This window comes from Phoenix dactylifera, chromosome 5 (genome assembly GCF_009389715.1).
Source record: "Phoenix dactylifera cultivar Barhee BC4 chromosome 5, palm_55x_up_171113_PBpolish2nd_filt_p, whole genome shotgun sequence".
Lineage (NCBI taxonomy): Eukaryota > Viridiplantae > Streptophyta > Magnoliopsida > Arecales > Arecaceae > Phoenix > Phoenix dactylifera.
Window position 1 is genome coordinate 270,319 of NC_052396.1, and position 23,042 is coordinate 293,360.

At 37.5% G+C, this 23,042-nt stretch overlaps 3 protein-coding genes across 9 annotated transcripts; 1 reads left to right on the forward strand and 2 right to left on the reverse strand.

The window, feature by feature from the left end:
- Positions 1-306: 306 nt before the first annotated feature.
- On the reverse strand, positions 307-3,163 carry LOC103721151. The gene is made up of 3 exons (XM_008811225.4): positions 2,833-3,163; positions 1,416-1,880; positions 307-1,322 (listed from the first exon to the last, which is right to left on the reverse strand). Exons 1-3 carry the CDS (start codon positions 2,941-2,943, stop codon positions 630-632), a joined length of 1,269 nt encoding a protein of 422 aa, XP_008809447.2. The 5' UTR covers positions 2,944-3,163; the 3' UTR covers positions 307-629.
- Positions 3,164-6,080: 2,917 nt separating this feature from the next.
- Positions 6,081-10,190, forward strand: LOC103721140 (F-box protein At4g35930-like). 7 transcript variants are annotated; one of them, XM_039126352.1, is made up of 7 exons: positions 6,081-6,241; positions 6,452-6,495; positions 6,590-6,628; positions 7,664-8,103; positions 8,224-8,298; positions 9,394-9,503; positions 9,589-10,190. In XM_039126352.1, the coding sequence occupies exons 4-7, from the start codon at positions 7,747-7,749 to the stop codon at positions 9,845-9,847; spliced, it is 801 nt and encodes a 266-aa protein (XP_038982280.1). In that variant the 5' UTR covers positions 6,081-6,241; positions 6,452-6,495; positions 6,590-6,628; positions 7,664-7,746; the 3' UTR covers positions 9,848-10,190. The 7 variants fall into 7 exon arrangements, with proteins under 7 accessions (XP_038982280.1, XP_038982276.1, XP_038982278.1 ...); XM_039126350.1 differs by lacking the exon at positions 6,081-6,241 and adding an exon at positions 7,306-7,385 and having other exon boundaries at positions 6,267-6,495; positions 7,479-8,103; XM_039126351.1 differs by lacking the exon at positions 6,081-6,241 and adding an exon at positions 7,365-7,385 and having other exon boundaries at positions 6,267-6,495; positions 7,479-8,103.
- A 1,211-nt stretch (positions 10,191-11,401) lies between these two features.
- Positions 11,402-22,816, reverse strand: LOC108511800. Its single transcript, XM_017846184.2, has 10 exons — positions 22,487-22,816; positions 20,942-21,072; positions 20,620-20,850; positions 20,240-20,495; positions 19,923-20,110; positions 14,201-14,537; positions 12,635-12,765; positions 12,313-12,543; positions 11,933-12,188; positions 11,402-11,803 (listed from the first exon to the last, which is right to left on the reverse strand). Exons 1-10 carry the CDS (start codon positions 22,773-22,775, stop codon positions 11,607-11,609), a joined length of 2,247 nt encoding a protein of 748 aa, XP_017701673.2. The 5' UTR covers positions 22,776-22,816; the 3' UTR covers positions 11,402-11,606.
- Positions 22,817-23,042: the final 226 nt, after the last annotated feature.

A 23,042-nucleotide genomic window follows, 5' to 3' on the forward strand; every position in this document is an offset into this window, starting at 1 on the left:
GGTGCATCTATCCACAAAACATTATATATTTTGGCCATGTACATGCTTATAATGATTAAGAAAACACACCAATTGTAGTATAACAAACATAGATACGGCTGAAGTATTTAAAAAGTGCTAGCTATCTACATTATACAATGACAGTGGTCTATGGACCTAGCACATAGCTAACGGATGACATATATCAGCATACACCAGCATTGATGCAACTCCATAGCCATCTTAGACTGGAATAGCTATTTCAACCATACCTTTTCCTTTTACATTTGCTATTTCACAGAAAACATCCACTTAGAAAAATAAATAATACAAGATAAAAATATACTCTATATCTTTCCACGACAATAGGGAACAAGATGGCAGTAATGCTAATTATATCAGAGGACAAAAATACCAGGAATCCACTCTGAATGCCCAACATATACAGAATGAAATCATTCTTTTCCTTTTATCTCTTGTACTTTGTCATCTATCATAAGAATCCTAGAGAAAAGAAGTAGAGAAATATACACTTAAATTAAAAAACAGAATCAGCCTAATCTGGTGCAAAAGAAATTAACTTCTTTGGCAAGCTGGGGCCACCACTTTCCGGCATATATCTTGCATGATGATAATAAGGTTCTGACTAATCACATAGACCAGCTTGACCGAAACACCAGTGCAAGAGATGGGGTCATCCCCTCCATCACATATACAAGACCTGGTTGCAAGTTAATGCTCCTACCAAGATTGTAATTAAGAAATCCTTCCAACTGGAACTGATTTAAATGTCCTTTGACAGTCCCTCCTATTCTCAAACCATATCCTAGCTCATCGCCTGGGGTATCAGATAAAGAGATGCCCCACTGGAAGAAATTATGGCTAGATTTCTGAACCTCAATCCAACCACCAAGTCTGGTACTTTCATCAAACTCTGAATCTAGCATCAAAGCAATGGATCCAGATGAGATAGAATCTACTGTATTCCTTGTAGTGGCATTAGGAGGTGCTTGCATCTGTACATCAGAGCCCGTCTGCTGCTTTAAACTGCCCAATGGAATAGCAAATGGACCAAGTTTGATCAGCGGACATGGTGATATAGGCATTTGCCAAAGACCAGATAAAGTCATTTTAATTTCTTCAAGTGGTTGATAGGCAACTTGTGCAAATGTGCTCCAGCAACTCCTATTACCATCAGCACTATGTTGCATCCCCTGCCCAGAAACCAATCCGGCTAAACAAGCTTCAACATTTGATCCTTTAACAAGTAAACCAGCAGCACAACTATGACACTGACCGAATAGAGAGGGTCCAAATGATGAAATCCCAGCACGACGATGCCCCTGCCAGAAACTATTAAGTTAGAAGAAACATAGTCTAGATAGAAACGGTAGAACCATATTCAGAAACAATCTAAAAATTTGGAAAGGCATTACCTGCAAAATATTTGAGCCAATTCCAAAATTGCTGCATCGAGCACCTAACGGAACTGAAATAACAGATAGCCAGTCATTGATATTTGCCAGATACATCAATGATGAAAGTGTCAGAGGAATTTCAGACCTCCCACTGTCGTGGACCCAGCATTTTTGACTAGTTGCAATCTCAGCTATTAGAGCATCTTTCTGTCTCACAACCGTCTCAAAAATAAACTTTGAATCAATGCCTATTCTTATTCTTGCTCTATCCAAGGCACCACAAGCATGCTGGAAATCATTTCCAGCAAGCAACATAACTCCAACCACATCAAGAAATCCTTTTATTTGTGTTTTGGCTTCCAGGAATGGAAATCCTTTGGTAAATTTATAGACAGAAAGCATGCTTTCCACTTTTTCCTGCCCGTCCCGTAGCTTCCCTAAGTCAGAAAATGCTTCTCGATGCAAACGCTTCAATATCTCCACCTAGTAAGTGAGGACACAAAAACATCACGGGTTGCAGGGTTAGGAATTAGCAGATAGTTTTTTGAAAAAAAATGAAGAAAAAAGTGAACTGCTGAAATTGAATGCATTTGAAAAATCTGGTGGAATTACATGTGACCTGATTCTCCCTTCTTTTTTTTTTTGTAAACATTTAAAGAGGTGTCTTTTTCTTTAATAAATAACCGAATACAGTGTTGTACTCCAACTTTGCGATTGCTTATAATTATTATCACCATAGAAACCTGAAGTCCTTTTATTAGAACCCTATCATTTATTATTTTATTTTTTTTATTTTCCTTCGAATGTATAGCTCATTGATCATGCATTCTATCGTTTGCGCTCGTGTGAAGGTCATTTAAGCATTAAGTTTATTGACATAAGACCTTGATATAAAAAGCGGATCCACTGTAATATACAAGGTTGATTACTGCATGGATCAAAATAAACTTTATTTATAATAAAGCATATTCATCTTTACTCATTGAACCCCTTTCAGAAATAAGTCGGGCACAATTCCTGAACATGATAGTTATAAAAATTCTTGCAGACAGCTATGCTATCAAGTTAAACGGAATTTTAGAAAGAGTATCAAAGATCAATGCAAAGTTCAATCTCTCTCTCTCTCTCTAATGAGTAACCAGATGGCAGCTACTACTACGAACCTATACCCTTATGAATATCATATCTTAGCACATGAGAAGCAAATTCGACTGCAGCAAGAGCAAATTGCCCATTAATTTCCCTTCCAACCGATCATTACTGATATTAAGCTATAAGGTTCAAATTCCCAGACATTGGTCTAATGCTTGGCCATAATTTTCAGTAAATTTCAACGATAGCATGCATTTAGTAATCAAAACTATCAGAAAGAAGCAAGAGATTGAAATTTCTTTTCTTCTCTGCGAAAAAGATAGAAATAAGGAGGTAAGGTTACTGGGTTTTGGGTGGAGAAATCGGTGCTTTTCTGGAACCCAGCCTTCACAAAGCCCTCGCCAGCTTTTGCGAACCCTTTGATCTTATCCATGAGCAATCCAACGGGCTCCATCTTCGGGCCAACCACGAATTCCGATAGAGAGGAAGAGATGGAGGATTGGAAAGAAGGCCCGCGGAAACCCTAGCAAAGCCTAATTCTATTCTTCTCCCTCCAAAACGAATGGCGGTACTTCCGTTTCAATTTGAAGCCTCTCCGATACCCTTTTTTTTCTTTTTCTTTTAATCTTCTATTCTGTTCTTTTCCTTTTCTCTTTTACTTTATTCTTCTTCCCTTTTTCTTTTCTTGCTGCTTGGTGACTTGGTTCTGAATTCTGATTGCACCTTTCGCATGAACGAGATGATCGATCTTCGTTGGCGACGTTGACTGTTGGATTGCGCCACACACAGATCTCAAAACACTGCGAACTATTTGATGCTTGAGCTGAGAAAAATAAACATGACACAACTCCGCAAAAATTAAAAATAAAAAAAAGATTTTATGAATATTCTTCTAAAAATTTAAAATTACGTGAATACTTTTTTAAAATTTATTTTTATTTCTGTATCCTCATAAAATACATATTTTTACATAAATATTCCTACTATAGCGGTTCTTCTAACCCCATTAATAAAAACTATATTTATTTTAATTAAAAATAAAATAAAATTTTGAAATTATTTTTTTGTCTTTCATCGCGATTGTCTTATAAATGTTTCTTTTTGCACATCTACCTATTAAGAATATTTTAGTGATCTAATTTGAAATCGCTAACTTTTTACGGCATTATATGGTGTGGGCATATATATGCAAAAATAATGATAGAAAAAATAAAACAAGTGTTTTAAGATGGTATAGGTGTAAATATTAATCTTGGAAGGATATTAACGTAAAATTTAATATTTAGGGAAATATTCCCATAAAAAACTCAAAGAAAAATAACTTTGAAATTTCACAACTTTCCTTTTTTTTTCCTAAGTGATCAATCTTTTTTTTTATTAACTTAAAAATAGGGAAAATACTTTTAGAAGAAGATAACTATGTTTCTGCTTGGGAAAAAAAAAAACCCTCCCAATCTCTCACCCATATCTCCAATTTTGGTTCTATTTAGAAATTAAGAATAAATAAAAATATAGATACTTTTCTCTGCTATAATTATTCTCTCTCTCTCTCTCTCTCTCTCTCTCTCTCTCTCTCTCTCTCTCTCTCTCTCTTCCCTCCAAACTCTTGAGCTTTTATACATACATATACATATACAATAGGCTCCCATTGATTTCTAATATTTTATTGTCCATTAATGTAGTTATGATGTCTATTAGAATATCAAAACAGAAGCTATATATGGCCAATCCTCCTATGGATTTATTAAATGTCGAACCCATTTATGACGATGAATAAATTGATGCATGAACTTAATTTCTTTAAAACAATAATGGCAGCGAGAGATAAAAGAGAAAAAACATAGCACTCGTTGAGCTGCCTCCTCGTACTCTTTGCATTTCCTAAAATACATGCGTTGTGTACAAATCTCACGTCACTTAGAATAGCTTTAGGAATCTTATGAAAAATATGTAAACAAGGCTTGCGGTGGAATGAAACAAGATCATGCGAGAGATGGAACCACCCCATGCATGTTAGTGAACACACCTGGGATTATATATAACTAACCAATGGCTGCCATGGGAGGAATGGGGAAGAGTGACTGAAACTTTGGTTTCTCTTCACATTTCTTTATGCTCGTCTACTGCATTGAAATCAGGTGGGGTGAGAGGGTTACTCTCACTCTAAATCACAATAGTTTCATGATTTTGAATATATATATATATCTAGAGAGAGAGAGAGAGAGAGAGAGCTGGACTTGAAAATACTCGGATGGATATCTATCTAGATTTTGTCAAATTTACACTAGATAACAAGAATCCTATATCGATGATCTGAACTGTTGGATGTGATTTGCTATCTTTAAACTGCTTACATACAAAAAAAACACGTGATTTAGAGACTTCTAATATATGCATCAAGTAATATATATATAATTTAATGTTATTTAGATTATTCTTTTTTGACTACATCCAACAACTTGAGTCATCGAACTCTCATTGTCCAATTAAAAGTTGATTGGATCCAAGTGAAGATCCACTCAAGTACGTGTTGCGCACGAACCAATATATATAGGTGGTTGTTATTAGTGACGTTAAACCTAGTACGCTAGGAAATCATGTTAACTAAGATGCATCCCAAAGGCCCAGCTACCCTTCCGACCAATGTCAAGCACCGCACGCGCCAACAACTCATTGGATCATGTCTTCATTATATATTTGTTCGTTCATAGGTCAATATTTTCTTGTTGGTATGATCTCAAATGCTAACTTTTGTCCAAATTACTCGCTTCGCCATTGATGGAGAGCTTGATTAATTGCGCTAAAATTTTAAATCTCTTTTCAACAAATACAAAATATCCCTTCATAAAAGGACAAACATAATTTTGTTCTATCTAAAAACTTAAGAATATTCTTCGAAGAAAATTATAATTTTTCTATAACCCATATTGATTTTTTTTTCCATAAAATGAGGGTATCCTTATTTTCATCGAAAGTTATTATTATTATTATTATTAAATTTCAATCAAATATGAATTTTTTTTTTTTTTGAACCAAAAGAGTTCTAAATGATCATATAAATGCAATAATCAAATTAGTTGCACCCACAAATCATTGCCTCATGCGGGACCCCGCCATTGGTCACAAGCCTCTTCCCAGGATTTGAACTGAATAAAACGACGAAAGATACGACCGGAAAAATACAACACTCGCGCATAGGATCCCCTTCTTATCACGCCTACATGCCGCTCCTCCCGTTTTGCGCCAATATTAAAGCGTCACATGTCGGCTCATTATTCTATCACGGATCCCCACAAACGGCCATAAAAGCCCCCATCGCCGACCACGTCTCCCTGCGCCGTGGCAGGAGTATCCGAGGCTTCGCCGCACGTGGCCACCTCCCTCCCCCATCACAGCCGTCCATTCCGGTCACCTCATCTCGAGCACGGTAGACCTCAGTTCCGTACTTCCATCGGTACCCTCGAGGTTAATCCCGTCACTTTAATTTTAAAATTTAAATACCTATTATTTCGAGTTTTCCCTCCTTAACCCACGTTTAAAGCCCAAAATTCCAGTTTTAATCCACCTTTATCGCCCACCGCCACAGCTCCCATAACCCCCGGGCCCGTTCGCGGGCCCGTCCCCGCGCTCTTCGCCGCCCTAACCGGAGGCCCGGCCCTGCCGCTACCGAGCCAGGAGACCGCCACGTAAGAGTCCAGCTCTCCACGCCGCTGGATCTCGTATCCTCGTGTATCGGTCAGCGTCGTGTTTCTGTGAGTTTATTTATAGAAGAAATTTCTCGGCTTCCCATCACTTCCGGTTTCTTGGCTTCTTGCAACAGTAGTCGAAAAATTTTGGCGCGCAGTTTTAATAAATTCGAAAACGGGCGGAGCCACGCCGCGCCCGTCTCTGATCTCTATCCCCTGCTCTCTCTTCCTCACGCTATCTCTCGCCCCGTCTTCGGGGTTTTGTTTCTGTTTTAGGGTTTGGGTCGCTGGATTCGATCTATAGGTTATCCCCTTGCAAGGTATGTGATTCTATTACCCGGTTATTCTCGCCTTATTTTCTTTTGATTTTGTGAGAACTTTTTTTTTTGGTTATTCTGGTTTGTTTGATTGCAGGGGACAGGACTGGAGCTGGGCGCTACATCTAGTTCTCCTGTAAGCATTCTTTTTTCCCCAGTCCTGTCAAACGTTTGGAGAGGAATTAGATTTTAATAGTTTTTCTTGGCAGTAATGATATGTATATGCTTTTATTCCCTCGTCATGGTGGTTTTTATCATATTTTTGTTGTTTTATATGCTACTTTCCCATCTTTGTCGTCTTGGGTATGCAGAGTATGGCTGTGCTATAACTCTCCAGCATTCTTGATTGGAATAGAATAAAGATGTAAACGTTATTTCGGAAAAAAAGCTTTTTCAATTGATAGCAAGTAACGTTTGGATGAATTTGATGTGAGTGTATTGGAAACGAAGGATTATTGGGCTTGTTTCAAGCGTAAAAGTTGTGTTTATTTTTTCTGAAGGGCAAAATGGAGGAAGCGAAATACTTCCCCAATTTATTAGTAAGTGTGAATATATACAAGAGAGAGCAAGCGTGAGAGTTGGCTGTGTTTGTTTCTGCCATGATGAAACCTATTTCTTTGTTGAATCCCCTCTGTGAGTTAAACTGGTTTCGAATGTGATCTGGTTTGACTCAAATAGCTGGTAGATTTCTTTAAGATAGGTTATGTGCTAAAAAGCTGCAGTTCTATGAAATTTATACCCATTCATTTTTCTTTATTGACATGATAGCTGCTAGTGATCTGCTTATTTCCTTCAATGTTTGTTGAGATGAAGCACATAATTTTCTGAGAATGGAAACTAATGGGACAATGCATCTTTTTTGTGCATATCAGCAAGGGCGTCCTGGTGTTAATGTTAGTGTTTTCAAAACTTCTGTCTATTGAAATTCCCAGTCCTCCTCTCTTCTTTCTAGACATTCAATATTTCTTCTTTTTTTTTCCCTGCAGAAATTCTTAGTCTCAGTCTGAAGAGGAAGTGGGTGATTAAAGATATAAACATGGATTTTAGATGTTTCTAGCTTGCTGTATTATAAATTCTTTAATTTTCCTGTGTCAGATGATATAAAGCAGACAAAAACATTATGTTTGACTGATGTAGTCTTTGTTGTTTGTGTTTTTTTCTTGGAATTAAGCTTAAAGGTAATAATGGGAAAAAAGGTTCGGAAACTTGGAAAATTGCATAAAATTTAATCTATTTGGGGAAATATTATTCCCGATGAGTCCAGAATCCATGGCATTCAAACAAAAGAAACGAGTGAAGAATGCACGCAATAAGTACTTGAAACCTGGTGCACTTGCCCAGCTCCGTGATAGCAGGACCACAACCAGATCTTGCACAGATATAGGCAAGAAAAGGGTTGTCTTGGATTCAGAGAAGGCAAAATTAGATTTACTGCATCAGGAAGAGGTTACTGTTCACAGTAATACAGCTGCTGCATCTCCAATTAGGACCAATTTCCAGCCTATGGTTGATGGGAATAAGCAGCAGAAATTGCCTGAAACACCTAAAACACCAGAAGGGGCAGACTGCGATAATCAGTCGAGCCTTGAATCTCTTCCTGTGGACCTCCTGGTAGGCAATAACAAATCTTTGATTGGTCCTTTATTTTGTCTTGTAGTTCTCAATGTTCTTGGTTTCCTTTTTTACCTCTTTATATCTAATGCGAATAGTGGAATGCCTTCTGGTTTCTAGGTTAAAATCCTATGCCACTTGCATCATGACCAGCTAAAAGCTGTTTTCCATGTTTCTCAGCGAATTCGGACAGCTGTAAGTCTTTTGTTGCTTTATCAGCTTAGCACTAGAAATTTTTTCTAGGTGTCTTGTTAGTTCTCATAATTTAACCATATTTTGTCCAAATATAACATATAAGATTTTCTCTTTTATGTTGTACATAATTGGTGCATTGGTTTCCTTTAGGTATATAAATATAGTATATAATTTATACCTTACAAAACATGAATCTTTAAAATATTTGCATTGTATAAGGTCTTTCCTCTTTTTGTTATGAAATATCTTTGGTTTATTACTGTTTTTGGTGAAAATTGAAAGCTGTACGTTGCTATCTAGCTCTTGATAGTCCAGCCTTCTTGCAAAATGCCCTGCAGTACTTCATTGAACTATGCCAGTTTGGTTACCTTCTATGTCTATCCCCTCTTGTACAGCTATGTGCTTTCTTGCTCACTAAAAACTAGCATTCTTGTATTTATTTATTAATATTTAATTTTCCAAAATTTTACAGCTAGCCTTGGCATTGTCTCTTCTGGAAGCACCACACATGCTTGGATACCTATATGTCTTAGCACCATCAATTAGATCCCTAATTTTTTTTTGTAATTTATTTGATCCGTCAAGCAAAATATTTGCCTTCAACTCCTTGCAGGCATGGGGTAATTATACAACAATTTACATGTGAACCTAGACCTAAATGAACTTGTTCGCTTATATGACTAATTTATGGAATTGTTAGTGATTTCTACCTTTTTCCCTCAAGAAAAAATGTAGCAATTGTAACCATAGGAATACCAACATATGCTGACCTACCTTTTTGATGGACTTTATTAATTCTACCTGGCAATTATTTTCATACCTATTTTCATCCTTGTTAAACTCTTATTTTCGTCCTTAGTTTCTCCTTCTCTACTTGTTTTCTGGCCTTTTAATAAATATTTTTTTCTTTCCCACAAAAAGAAGTCTGTCCTTTCCTTACTGAGGCTATGACATGGTATGCATTTACTTTGATATTCCTAAGTATCTAAATTGACAGGTTTTTTTAGGTACAACTGTAATGATTGCAAGTTCATGATTTTATCTGGTTTATTTTGAATTTAGAATACAGAAATTGATTGTTAAAATTCAAACCAGGTCCTTCTGGCCAGGCAACTCCATTTCAATTTCACAACTCCTGACCGGTCTAGACAAGAGATGCTTAGAACAAAGACACCTCTTCCAACAGAGCATTGGCCTTTTGTAAGGTATCACACATGAAAGATACATGAAGAAATTTGTTTGTTCAGTTGTTTCTTTCTAACTTTTGTTTATTTTAATCAAATTATCCAGCAAGGGAGGTGGGAAGGGTATCTGTGCATCAAGTCCGCACACTCCAAAAGCTCCAAGGCCTGGACCTCGTCCTCCTCGTCTTCACATGATGGATATGAAACAGATTGCAGCCGTTCTTTTCCAGGAGTCTGTGTTACCTTCGAAGTGCATGGTGCCACCAGGTTTGCCAAGGCCTGTTTTGAAGCCCATGGCTTCTAATAGAGTTCTAATTTACGAGGACGAGCTATGCCAGGCAGTAGCACAGAATAAGCTGCGTTGAAACTTCTACCAACTCTGCTAGCCATGTTGTCTTCTTATCTAGTTCTTTCCTATATGTATATGTCTTTTTTCTCCTCCTCATAATGTTCCTGGTAGTAGAACCTGCAGGTTTGTAGCTCGCAAATGCTGTGTTAGGTATTAGTGAAAGATCTGAGAGGGGGCTGAGACATGGAAATTATCAGCTTAGAACACGTTTGTTCAAAAGTCTTTATAAAGTTTTAGTTGGCCTCTCTGTATAGTTCTATATATATTGTTTCTTCTTGAGTTTTTTTCCTAAATATGTATCTTATAGTTTACTTGTTCATATCTAAATTGCATATCATATATAAAGTGTTTTTCTTTGATCTCTTGACATCATGAATCTACCTTCTATTGCAATTATATATGCTTGATGTCTCAGAATATTCACACCTACAAGTTCTGTTTCTCCTTACCTTGGAAAACTGTTTCACCTCACCTTATATGCAGATGGATCTTTCTTCCTTGCTCTCTCAAAAATTGCAATTGCCTTGTCCAGTTCATCTACCTGGCCACATTCTTTTAATGGTAACGTTTTACATCAACTCTTCTATGAAATTTCCTTTCAGAAAGACTGATTTTACACTTGTTGTTTCAATCTTAAACAAATGCCTCCTTTGACAATCAGCTCCTTCAATTGTTTTCAGCCTTCAGCTACCTGTGGCTTTGCAGGTCATGTCTGCCTAGGCATGTTTTAAATCTATATTCGTAGTTTAATTTGAGAACCTCTTATCCTCTCCAGGAAGAGACCCATGCATGTTACTCTGGATGTTCTATCAGTTTCTTGATCTATTGGTGCCACTTTCCGTTCTTGCTTTTGCATTGAGATGCATTAATCGACTTCGAAAAGCAGAAAGATGAGAGTATAAAATTCCTCTCTGCTGATGTTCTATCAGTTTCTTCATCTATCGGCGCCACTTTCCATTCTTCTTTTGCCTTGAGATGCATTAATCGACATTGAAAAGCAGAAAGATGAGAGTATAAAATTCCGCTCTTCTGCCTTTCTCATGGTGTACTTCCTGAAGAAGATCAATTTGATGAAAGCGCAGAGCTTAGGCTCTGCTGGAGTGTTGGACTTCCTGTAGGACTTCATATCCTTCTTAGCCTCCATTATCTATTGTATCACTATTTTTTCAATTTTTTACTTCTCTGCTAAATCTGATAGTGTAGGCACTGTCTCTTTAGTAGTTAGATCGAACTAGCGGTATCACTAGATGCATGGTTTTTATTTCTTTTAATAATACTTAATATACTGAATTGCCTAAAAATGATTTAATGTACCTGCACAACCGGTAAATGACATTTTGCACATCAATTTTGGGATGATATCCTCTTCTATGGTGGATAATGTTCCCCAAAATATTCAAGATGGAGCTCCACTTGATTTTATATTTTTTCCGAGGTTAGTTCATTTCTTTTATCTCCTCAAAATGCTCGTGTGAATTTTCTTATGCAAGGCTTCATCCACATGCCCAATAAATTTTAAAGAACATTTATTCATTCTTTTAATGACAGACATGTTTATATGCTGCACATATGATGTTCTTATCCTCATGCTGCATGAATATAAATTGATGATGCTAGCATAACATGCCTAGTGCTTATGCACCTGTTACATTTGAAAACAAGATAATTTGGATCAAAGCAGATAAATAATTTGATGACATTACTCATAATATTATTTAAGAACCAGGAGTGAACCAGGAGCAGCTCCAAGCAGATGGTGTGTTGAGTTTGTTCTTCTAGTTTAATAGCAATGAGCTATAACGTTGCTGAACTTGCCTCATCAAAATGTTATAAGCCCTCTCTGTAGGGTGATAGACATCCCAAAATAAATATTTCGAAACATCATCGCATGCAGGAGCAGTGTAGCTATTACAGGTAAATGTAACCTCGAAGATTCCTGTGCCGCAGCACCCCCTCTTGACCTCCTCAAACCCTGCAAAGGGAGCAGCTCCAAGTTAGAAATGTTGATTGAACATGTACATTCACCAGGTAGATGATTTTTGCTGTTCTATGCGGTGGCTGTGATGATGATGCCTTAAAAAGTTTAGATCGACCATATTACCGTAAGCAAAGGGGCGTATAATCATATCAAGCAAAGGCGTATACATATCGATGTAGACTATCCTCGATCCTGCTAGTGTGTGATTTAGCCTTTGTATCTCCTTTTGTAGTTCAGAATTGAGCGTTTTAGAAGCTTGGTTATATAAGGTCACACAATCTCTTTCGATCCCTCCAGCGAGACTTCTTTGTGATGGCAAGCATCCTACAGGAGGAAGTCCTGTTATGCCTATCCTTCGTGCCCCTAAGCGGTACAATTTCTGAAAGATGAAGAACAATTGTAAGTGATGAATGCTGCTAAGTCTGTCATTTTGATTACATTGTTTGAGGTTAATGATTTACTCCTAGGAGGACATAATCCTAACTGTTAATAAATATAAATACCTGGAAGAAACTTGAAGCTGATTGCACCACAAATCTGATGTAGGAGGAAAGATCATAGTTTCTTCGAAACGGGCTAGTAAAATATGTGTTTGCTATATCATCATTTCCTGTAACCACGATATATAAACTTCTAGAGATGATGGTGGAAGCTTTCTTTTCTCCTGCAATTGCCTTTAACTTCTCCTTGTACTCCTTGAACAAATTTAGTTGATCATCCATTGTTAGAGCTTGCTGTAATAACGAAAGCCAATCATTGGTCAGGATGATAGAAACATATGATCTAGGATCCTTAGAAAGTTCTGAAACAAGTCTTAACATATACCACTAATTGAGCTGTCAGGGGATCATATCCGCCGCCGCCGGAGGCAAAGCTTACACCGGTGAGGAGATCTTGGGCATCAAGCTTAGTGCCCAGATATGCTGGTACATATTCCTTTATCCCTATCAGAGAAGCTGGAACAATAACAATCTTTTGATTAAACATAACATGAAATCCTGGTGTATATTTGAATAATGCATATTTTTTCATGTAGAGAAATAGCACTAGTTTGATAGCCCTCACCACAATACTCTGAAAGATATCTGGGTTCCTGCTAGCTAGCAGTGGAAAGTTTTCTGTAACTAGTTGTTATTATGAGGATTTAACTATAATATGCTCTCTATTTATGTGAGAGTTGTCTTCTACTGCTCTCTGTAGATCTCTCTTTTGTGGTCGAGAGCAAGCATGGCCTGTTGAAATGTAGGTGAGCATTGAGAGGGACGCTTGTTCACGATCAAGGATGAGCCTGAGATAAACCCTGAAACTGGACCCGCAGTTTGAGTTTGGGTCATGAAACTAGATCCCATCACAGAACTGAGTTGCGAAGGTTGATAACAACTGCCGCAAACTTAGACCTGATCTGGACCTATCTTGAATTGCAATCCGATCGGACATGAACTTGTCGAGTGAATCAACATCTTGTGCAGGAATAGACCCAATAACAATTAAAAATCAAATATTTATGTAAATATGCTTGAACTTTGCTCGAGCTCAAGCCCACTCTGCTATAGTTGTTCGAGCTCTTGCTGTATAGATCTGACTTAAGCTTTCGACTAGAAGGATCGCTAGAATCGATGCGAACTACTTTGGCTGCTACGAGCAGAGTTGGATAGGATCCAGAGGCAAAATCCACCATATTGGACATCGAATCATGCGTCAAATTTTCGGAGGCCATAATTTAGCTATATAATACTCGATTGAGATGATATTCTTTTTAAGAATAATTTTTTGAGATCTACGATGTAACACCACTTCTCAAAAAGTGCTTGCAACTAGGGATCAAATTAAAATTCCATCATTTGGACCTCAAAATGAGCTAGTTACACTTTTTTTTTTTTCTGGGGGGGGGGGGGGGGGGGGGGGGGTAGAGATTTTGGTTGGGCATATCTATTAATTCAGAAGAGTTGGATGAAGCAATAGAAGGCGAACTCGATGTAGGAGTCGAAATCTACTTTCCATAGAATCTTCATTTTTTGTTTATTTTTATTTGTCATGTCTTTTTTAGTAAAACTAGTCCTACTTGAATTAGGAGAGGAATCCGACTGGAATTGTATAAGGGTGAAGCTTTCACTATAATAAATAAAGGCTATATATATCAATCAATGAACCACCAATAAAACAAAATATGAGATAAACTCTATTTTTGTCATTTTTGTTTGTTTTTTCTCTTCGAACGAATCAAAGCCAAGCCCAAATCAAGCCCCAGAGCAGTCGTTTGCACCCTTACCATCTGGCATGGAAAGGAGGCACGAAACTATGCCGATCACCTCAGTGATACTACATTCTCGCATTATTGCAATGCAAGAAAAACCCTAAACCCATGCATTAGACTAACTCTTCCATGCTTACCTAATATGTCCGAGGGGATCTTCCCGTTGCTAAACCTTCCGGTGGCTTTATGCCCGACGAAATCTTTCCCGTAGGGCGGGAAATTGCATCTGACCGTGGTGATGATCGCATTGTTGTTGCCTGGGTCGACGATCGAGTCGCCAAACACTATTAATGCAGGAGGACGAGTCCGATTGGCAGCTTTGGCAAGGCCTTGGATGATCCCGAGGAGAAGGATAAGGAGAGTGAGTGCAGTGGAGGGAGCTCTTATGAAGCCGTTGTTCCCCATCATCCAGCTTCTTCCCATGGCTACTTGGTTATGCTGCAGTGCTCCCAGCGCTAGAAAAGCTGGGCTAGCCTATCAAATGATGATGGATGCTCACGAGATTAAATAGAGTGACAAGAAGGCATCAATTTTTTGGTTTTTTTGGTATTACTTTTCTTATAAGATGCAGTTGATGAAACTTGTTCAGCCTCCCTGAACTCTAGAAGGTAACAGCTGTTTCATCTCGGATTTGAGTACTCAGAAGGCCGTTCCTTCGAAGCTTGTACCCATGTTTATTTTTTTTGTTCGTGTCTTGTCCATGTTGCTGAGGTGCAGGAGAAGCTAGTCGCCTGACACAGCCTTAACCAGCTCGATGGACTCCCTTTTGTTGAGCACTAGATATATTTACTTCGTTAATGCAATTTATCTGGACGCATTTATTGTTCTCACTGGATGCAAACATTGCAAAATATAAAGCATAAACTTATCATGAAAGCACTATTATTAACCACGTATTAGATCTAATTAGAGCACTACAGGCATCTTATATTCACTCCGACCAAGGCATCTATGCGACATGATAAATAAAATGCTGTGAATTGATGTGTTACCCAACACCCTCTCCTTATCCCCCAAGCAACAGAAGATGACACCCTCTTTGAAGCGTAACCGGGTAGGGTTTTGACAGCCCATTCCGCATGCCCGACAAGTCTTTCCTCTTTTTCCCACCCAACTCACCAAACTTGTTCAGCCACTTAATGTTTGAAATCTAGGGATTCAAATGAGCCGAGCCAAGCAAAGTACCAAGCTGCCCAGGCTCGGCTTGGTATTCAGTTAAGACACTCGAGCTCAATCCAAGCTTAAGTTGGGCACATCCATTAACTGAACGCGATTGAGCCCAAGACTTGGATTCAATTGGTGCTAAGGGGCTCACTTATATAAGAAAATAAATATGTTTGTAATATGTGAGGACCCGTGCGGGCATGTGTTTAGTCTCACATCAGTTATTCGCTGGGTAGATCTTGGGTACTTATACAGGATCAAGGAACCCAAATAATAACTTTCGGCTAGCCATTTTGGGTGAGATCCTGGGTTGTTACAAATGGTATCAGAGCGGACTCGGCCAATAACCTATGTGGACTAGGGGACACTGCAGCACGGATCCATTGGGGCTGACCACGGGTCAATCGTGGTGTTTGTGATTAAATTTGAATAGATATGAACCCTTAGCCTGACGAAAACGTTAGGGCTTGAACGGGGGGAGTATGTGGGACCCGTGCGGGCATGTGTTTAGTCTCACATCGGTTATTCGCTGGGTAGATCTTGGGTCCTTATATAGGATCAAGGAACCCAAATAATAATTTAATATATAGTAATATATAGTATAATAATATATAGTATAATAATATAATATTATATATTATAGCATAATAATTTAATAGAATATTAAATTATTAAATATAAAATATTAATGTATTATGATATAATTTAATATAATATTATATTTATATTATAATACAATAATAAAGATATAAAATATTATAATTTTTAGCATAAATTAATTTATCATAATATAAGAAATTTTCTAGCTAGGTAATAAAATTGGTTAAACAATTATTAAAGGAATATTTTGTGTAATTGTTATATTTTATCATAGGTATTTTGATCAAAAAAATAGTTTTCCGACCAGATCTAAAAGTATTTTTTTGGAAAGGTCCAAAATGGAGCTTCTTCCAAAATGCTATTTTTAGCTTTCCGGAAAAGCTAAAATAGTTTCTCAAAATTTTTACTAAATACCCCTATTTCATATAAAAGTATTTTTGGATGGCCAGAAAGTATTTTTTGACCCTCAAAAGGCTTTCTCAAATAGGGCCTTAGTAAGTATGACACTGAGATCGTATACCACTGCCTGCTCCTCGTCGTCTGATGTGCAGCTCATGACGGCTATGATCGAACACCACGAGGAAAACGTATGAATTAGAATTTTCTTCGTGGGCTGGTTCACGCATTCAGACAGTAATTAACTCTCGTGGTTGAGTAACCTGCAGGTCTATAATGAGCAGAGTTGCTAATCTCTGTAGATGGACCTCGAACTTCAAGAGCTATGGAGTTTAGGCTTTCAGGAATGCCCCTAAAATTGTTGCTCACGTACGATTTATATTCCTTGACCCTTGAGTCCAGTTCACTCTCCAAGCACCAGTACTCAATGGTGGATGATTGAAGGGGAAGTCTAACTTCCTCATTAATACTTTCAAAAAAAAAAACAAAGAAAATCGAAGACGGCAAGCAAGCATAAATGATAACATCCATCTGCTTCTTTTTTATAAAGAAGAAAGAGCATAATTGACGTCTGCCAGTTGTAGCGACTGTTATTTGACGTTTAATTCTTGTTGACTGAAACATTAGACAAATTGAACCCCATCCAGCTTTCATTACCTCATCTAATTACTTACTGTTGTTTGATGTAGCATGTCTGCGACAGTAACACTAAAATCATCTTTCAATGCTTAGAAGTGCAGCTGCTTGACCCTCATCTCAAACTTAGAAATAATCTCACAGCATTGGTGCCGTACGTTGAGATATATTGATCTATCTTTTTAAAAAAAGACGGAATCACATCAAGATATAGAGCTTATATAGTTGCACATTGAAGATACAGAAATTCTTCAAATCACTTATGAGATTGTTCAGCTTGTTGAATAGTTTAACAAGTCTACTTATAGATTACTATTTTTTCTAAAAAAAATTTATTACTTTTATTTTTCTTTCTTGTAAATCTTGTATAAATAGTTTCTATAAACTCTACTTTTCTAATAAAGGCTAAGTGGCTTTGCCGCCCTCTTCATTATGAAAAAAAAAAACACTAAAAATCATCTGATGAAGCATAGTTCTAGCTTAATACCTTTTTTCATCTTTCGTGTTCGCAATAGGGCTATTGTTTACACTCTAGGAGAGTTCTCTCCTGAACGGTCCTTCTAATAACGAATGGAAGATTGCTACGTATTTGTCTTTCTTTCAAGATTTATAGGCCACCCATACTCATGACTAAACTTTTGAAGTCTTCCTTACTTTGATGGTTGCATGACAGTAGCCGCGCCTTGATATGAATATACAAACACTATCAAGTAGATCCTAATTTAAAGATAAATCAAAATAGAATTGTGATATTTTAAAAATAGCTGTTGGAGCTAATCCGCCGAATATTTCCAATAAACGACAAGTCAATGGGCCAGTCAAACACTTAGAAAAAAAAATCAAGAAAAAAAAATTCTGAGAAAAAAATTGAAAAATAAAACAAGTAAACCTTGAAATTGAAACCTTTTAAAAACAAAGGTGAAGAGCAACTGCTGGTATGGGACATGATGAAACCTATTTCTTTGATGAATACCCTCTGTGATTTAAACTGGTTTCGAAGGTGATCTAGTTTGACTCAAATAGCTCGTAGATTTCTCTAAGATAGGTTATGTGCTAAAATTAGGACCTAGAACCTGCAGGTTTGTAGCTCACAAATGCTGCATTGGTATTAGTGAAAGATCTGAGAGGGGGCCGAGACATGGAAATTATCAACTTATAACACGTTTGTTTGTAAGTCTTTATGAAGTTTTAGTTGGCCTCTTTGTATAGTTCTATATGTATTGTTTCTTCTTGAGCTTTTTTCCTAAATATGTATCTTATAGTTTACTTGTTCATATCTAAATTGCATATCATATATAAAGTATTTTTCTCTGATATAACACGTTTGTTTATAAGTCTTTATAAAGTTTTAGTTGGCCTCTTTGTATAGTTCTATATGTATTGTTTCTTCTTGAGCTTTTTTCCTAAATATGTATCTTATAGTTTACTTGTTCATATCTAAATTGCATATCATATATAAAGTATTTTTCTCTGATATAACACGTTTGTTTATAAGTCTTTATAAAGTTTTAGTTGGCCTCTTTGTATAGTTCTATATGTATTGTTTCTTCTTGAGCTTTTTTCCTAAATATGTATCTTATAGTTTACTTGTTCATATCTAAATTGCATATCATATATAAAGTATTTTTCTTTGATCTCTTAACATCATGAATCTACCTTCTATTGCCATTATATATGCTCGATGTCTCGGAATATTCACACCTACAAGTTCTGTTTCTCCTTACCTTGGAAAACTATTTGACCTCACCTTATATGCGGATGGATCTTTCTTCCTTGCTCTCTCAAAAATTGCGATTACCCTGTCCAGTTCATCTACCTGGCCACATTCTTTTAATGATAACATTTCACATCAACTCTTCTATGAAATTTCCCTTCAGAAAGAATGACTTTACACTTGTTGTTTCAATCTTAAACAAATGCCTCCTTTGACAATCAGCTCCTTCAATTGTTTGCAGCCTTCAGCTACCTGTGGCTTTGCAGGTCATGTTTGCCCGGCCGTGTTTTAAATCTATATACGTAGTTTAATTTGAGAAACTCTTACCCTCTCCCGGAAGAGACCCATGCATGTTACGTACTCTGATGTTCTATCAGTTTCTTAATCTATTGGTGACACTTTCCATTCTTGCTTTTGCCTTGAGATGCATTAATCGACATCCAAAAGCAGAAAGATGAGAGTATAAAATTCCTCTGCTGATGTTCTATCAGTTTCTTCGTCTATCGGCGCCACTTTCCATTCTTTCTTTTGCCTTGAGATGCATTAATCGATATTGAAAAGCAAAAAGATGAGAGTATAAAATTCCTCTCTGCTGCCCCGCTCATGGTGTACTTCCTGAAGAAGATCAATTTGATGAAAGCGCAGTGCTTAGGCTCTGCTGGAGTTAGTGTGAACTAAGCGTCGGACTTCCTGTAGGACTTCATATCTTTCTTAGCCTCCACCGTTATCTATTTTATCACTATTTTTTCAATTTTTTCCTTCTCCACTAAATCTGATAGTGCGGTCGCTATCTCTTTAGTAGCTAGATATCACTAGATGTATGGTTTTTATTTCTTTTAATAATGCTTAATATACTGAATTGCCTAAAAAGGATTTAATATACCTACATAACCGGTAAATGACGTTTTGCACATCAATTTTGGGACGATATCCTCTTCTATGGTGGATAATGTTCACCGAAATATTTGAGGTGGAGCTCCACTTGATCTTATATTTTTTCGAGGTTAGTTCATTTCTTTTAACTCCTCAAAATGCTCATGTGAATCTTATGCTAGGCTTCATCCACATGCCCGATAAATTTTAAAGAACTTTTATTCATTCTTTTAATGACAGACATGTTTATATGCTGCACATATGATGTTCTTATCCTCATGCTGGATGAATATAAATTGATGATGCCAGCATAACACGCCTAGTGCTTATGCACCTGTTACATTTGAAAACAAGATGATTTGGATCGAAACAGCTAAATAATTTGATGACAATACTCATAATATGATTTAAGAACCGGGAGTGAACCAGGAGCGGCACCAAGAAGATGGAGTGTTGAGTTTGCTCTTCTAGTTTAGTAGCAATGAGCTATAACGTTGCTGAACTTGTCTCATCAAAATGTTATAAGCCATCTCTGTAGGGTGATACACATCCCAAAATAAGTACTTCGAAACATCGTCGCATAAGGGAGCAGTGTAGCTATTACAAGCAAAACCAACCTCCAAGATTCCTGTGCCGCAGCACCCCCTCTTGACCTCCTCAAACCCTACAAAGGGAGCAGCTCCAAGTTAGAAATGTGAATTGAACATGTACATTAGCCAGGTTGATGATTTTTGCAGTTCTATGCGGTGGCTGCGATGATGATGCCTTAAAAAGTTTAGATAGACCATATTACCATAAGCAAAGGGGCGTATAATCATATCAAGCAAAGGCGTATACATATCGATGTAGACTATCCTCGATCCTGCTAGTGTGTGATTTAGCCTTTGTATCTCCTTTTGTAGTTCAGAATTGAGCGTTGTAGCAGCTTGGTTATATATGGTCACACATTCTCTTTCGATCCCTCCAGCGAGACTTCTTTGTGATGGCAAGCATCCTACAGGAGGAAGTCCTGTTATGCCTATCCTTCGTGCCCCTAAGCGGTACAATTTCTGAAAGATGAAGAACAATTGCAAGTGATGAATGCTGCTAAGTCTGTCATTTTGATTACATTGTTTGAGGTTAATGATTTACTCCTAGGAGGACATAATCCTAACTGTTAATAAATATAAATACCTGGAAGAAACTTGAAGCTGATTGCACCACAAATCTGATGTAGGAGGAAAGATCATAGTTTCTTCGAAACGGGCTAGTAAAATATGTGTTTGCTATATCATCATTTCCTGTAACCACGATATATAAACTTCTAGAGATGATGGTGGAAGCTTTCTTTTCTCCTGCAATTGCCCTTAACTTCTCTTTGTACTCCTTGAACAAATTTAGTTGATCATCCAATGTTAGAGCTTGCTGTAATAACGAAAGCTAATCATTGGTCAGGATGATAGAAACATATGATCTAGGATCCTTAGAAAGTTCTGAAACAAGTCTTAACATATACCACTAATTCAGCTGTCAGAGGATCATATCCACCGCCGCCCGAGGCAAAGCTTACACCGGTGAGGAGATCTTGGGCATCAAGCTTCGTGCCGAGATATGCTGGTACGTGTTCCTTTATCCCTAACAGAGAAGCTGGAACAATAACAATCTTTTGATTAAAGACAACATGAAATCCTGGTGTATGATTGAATGATACATATTTTTTTCATGCATAAAAATAGCACTAGTTTGATAGCCCTCACCACAATTCTCTGAAAGATATCTGGGTTCCTGCTAGCAGTCGAAAGATTTCTTTAACTAGTTGCAATTATAAGGATTTAAATAATATGCTCTCTATTTATGTGAGAGTTGTCTTCTACTCCTCTCTGTAGATCTCTCTTTTGTGGTCGAGAACAAGCATGGCCTGTTGAAATGTAGGTGAGCATAGCGAGGGACGCTTGTTCATGATCAAGGATGAGCCTGAGATAAACCCTGAAACTGGACCCGCTGTTTGAGTTTGGGTCTTGAAACTAGATCCCATCACAGAACTGAGTTGCGAAGGTTGATAACAACTGCCGCAAACTTAGACCTGATCTGGACCTATCTTGAATTTCAATCCGATCGGACATGAACCTGTCGAGTGAATCATCATCTTGTGAAGGAATAGACCCAATAACAATTAAAAATCAAATATTTATGTAAATATGCTCGAACTTTGCTCTAGCTCGAGCACACTCAGCTACAGTTGTTCGAGCTCTTGTTGTATAAGATTTGACTTAAGCTTTTGACTAGAAGTATTACTAGATTCGATGTGAACCATCTTGGCCGCTACGAGTAGCAAAATCCGCCATATTGGACATCGAATCATGCGCCAAATTTTCGCAGGCTATAATTTAACTATATAACGCTTGATTGAAATGATCTTTTTTAAGGATAATTTTTTGAGATCTAGAGATCAAATCAAAATTCCATCATTTAGACCTCAAAATGGGCCAGTCAGAATGAAATTTTTCTTTTCGGAATAGATTTTGTCTGGGCATATCTCCTAATCTGGAAAGAATCGGATGAAACAATAGAAGGCGAACTCGATGTTGGAGTCGAAATCTATTTTTCGTAGGATCTTCATTTTTTTGTATTTATTTTTATTAGTCACGTCTCATTTGGTAAAACTAGTCCTATTTAAATTAGGAGAGAAATCTGACCGGAATTGTATAAGGGCGGAGCTCTCACTATTATAAATAAAAACTATATATATCAGTCAATAAATTATCAATAAAAGAAAATATGAGATAAAATCTTTTTTTTTTGTTTTTTTATATCTTTTTAAGAGATTCGAGTTAAACGGATTCAGAAAATTCTTTTATCTTCTCGTTCCAATCAAAACCATGCCCAAATCAAGCCCCAGCACAGCTGAGCCAAAGCTGCTCGGATTGTTTGCACCCCTACCATCTGGCATGGAAAAGAAGCACGCAACTATGCCGATTATCTCAGTGATCTGCATTCTCGCATTATTGAAATGGAAGGAAAACCCTAAACCCATGCATTAGACTAACTCTTCCATGCTTACCTATTATGTCTGAGGGGATCTTCCCGTTGCTAAACCTTCCGGTGGCTTTATGCCCGACGAAATCTTTCCCGTAGGGCGGGAAGTTGCATCTGACCGGGGTGATGATCGCATTGTTGTTGCCTGGGTCGACGATCGAGTCGCCAAACACTATTAATGCAGGAGGACGAGTCGTCCGATTGGCAGCTTTGGCAAAGCCTTGGATGATCTCGAGGAGAAGGATAAGGAGAGTGAGTGCAGTGGAGGGAGCTCTTATGAAGCCATTGTTCCCCATCATCCAGCTTCTTCCCATGGCTACTTGGTTATGCTGCAGTGCTCCCAGCGCTACAAAAGCTGGTCCAGCCTATCAAATGATGATGGATGCTCACGAGATTAAATAGCGGGACAAGAAGGCATCAAATTTTTGGATTTTTTGGTATTACTTTTCTTATAAGGTGCAGTTGATGAAACTTGTTCAGCCTCCCTGAACCCTAGAAGGTAACAGCTGTTTCATCTCGGATTTGAGTACTCAGAAGACCATTCCTTCGTAGCTTGTACCCATGTTTATTTTTGTTGTTCG

Coding starts and splice junctions, on each gene's coding strand:
- LOC108511800 (XM_017846184.2), bottom strand. CDS start 22,775: ATGGGAAGAAGCTGGATGATGGGGAACAATGGCTTCATAAGAGCTCCC. Junction 20,496..20,619: donor CAGCTTCAAGTTTCTTCCAG/GTATTTATATTT, acceptor TTCATCTTTCAG/AAATTGTACCGCTTAGGGGC. Junction 14,538..19,922: donor AACGTTATAGCTCATTGCTA/CTAAACTAGAAG, acceptor ATCATTTGATAG/GCTAGCCCAGCTTTTCTAGC.
- LOC103721140 (XM_039126348.1), top strand. CDS start 7,747: ATGAGTCCAGAATCCATGGCATTCAAACAAAAGAAACGAGTGAAGAAT. Junction 8,299..9,393: donor CTCAGCGAATTCGGACAGCT/GTAAGTCTTTTG, acceptor AATTCAAACCAG/GTCCTTCTGGCCAGGCAACT. Junction 9,504..9,588: donor GAGCATTGGCCTTTTGTAAG/GTATCACACATG, acceptor CAAATTATCCAG/CAAGGGAGGTGGGAAGGGTA.
- LOC103721151 (XM_008811225.4), bottom strand. CDS start 2,943: ATGGAGCCCGTTGGATTGCTCATGGATAAGATCAAAGGGTTCGCAAAA. Junction 1,881..2,832: donor ATTTCTCCACCCAAAACCCA/GTAACCTTACCT, acceptor CTCACTTACTAG/GTGGAGATATTGAAGCGTTT. Junction 1,323..1,415: donor TTGGCTCAAATATTTTGCAG/GTAATGCCTTTC, acceptor AGTTTCTGGCAG/GGGCATCGTCGTGCTGGGAT.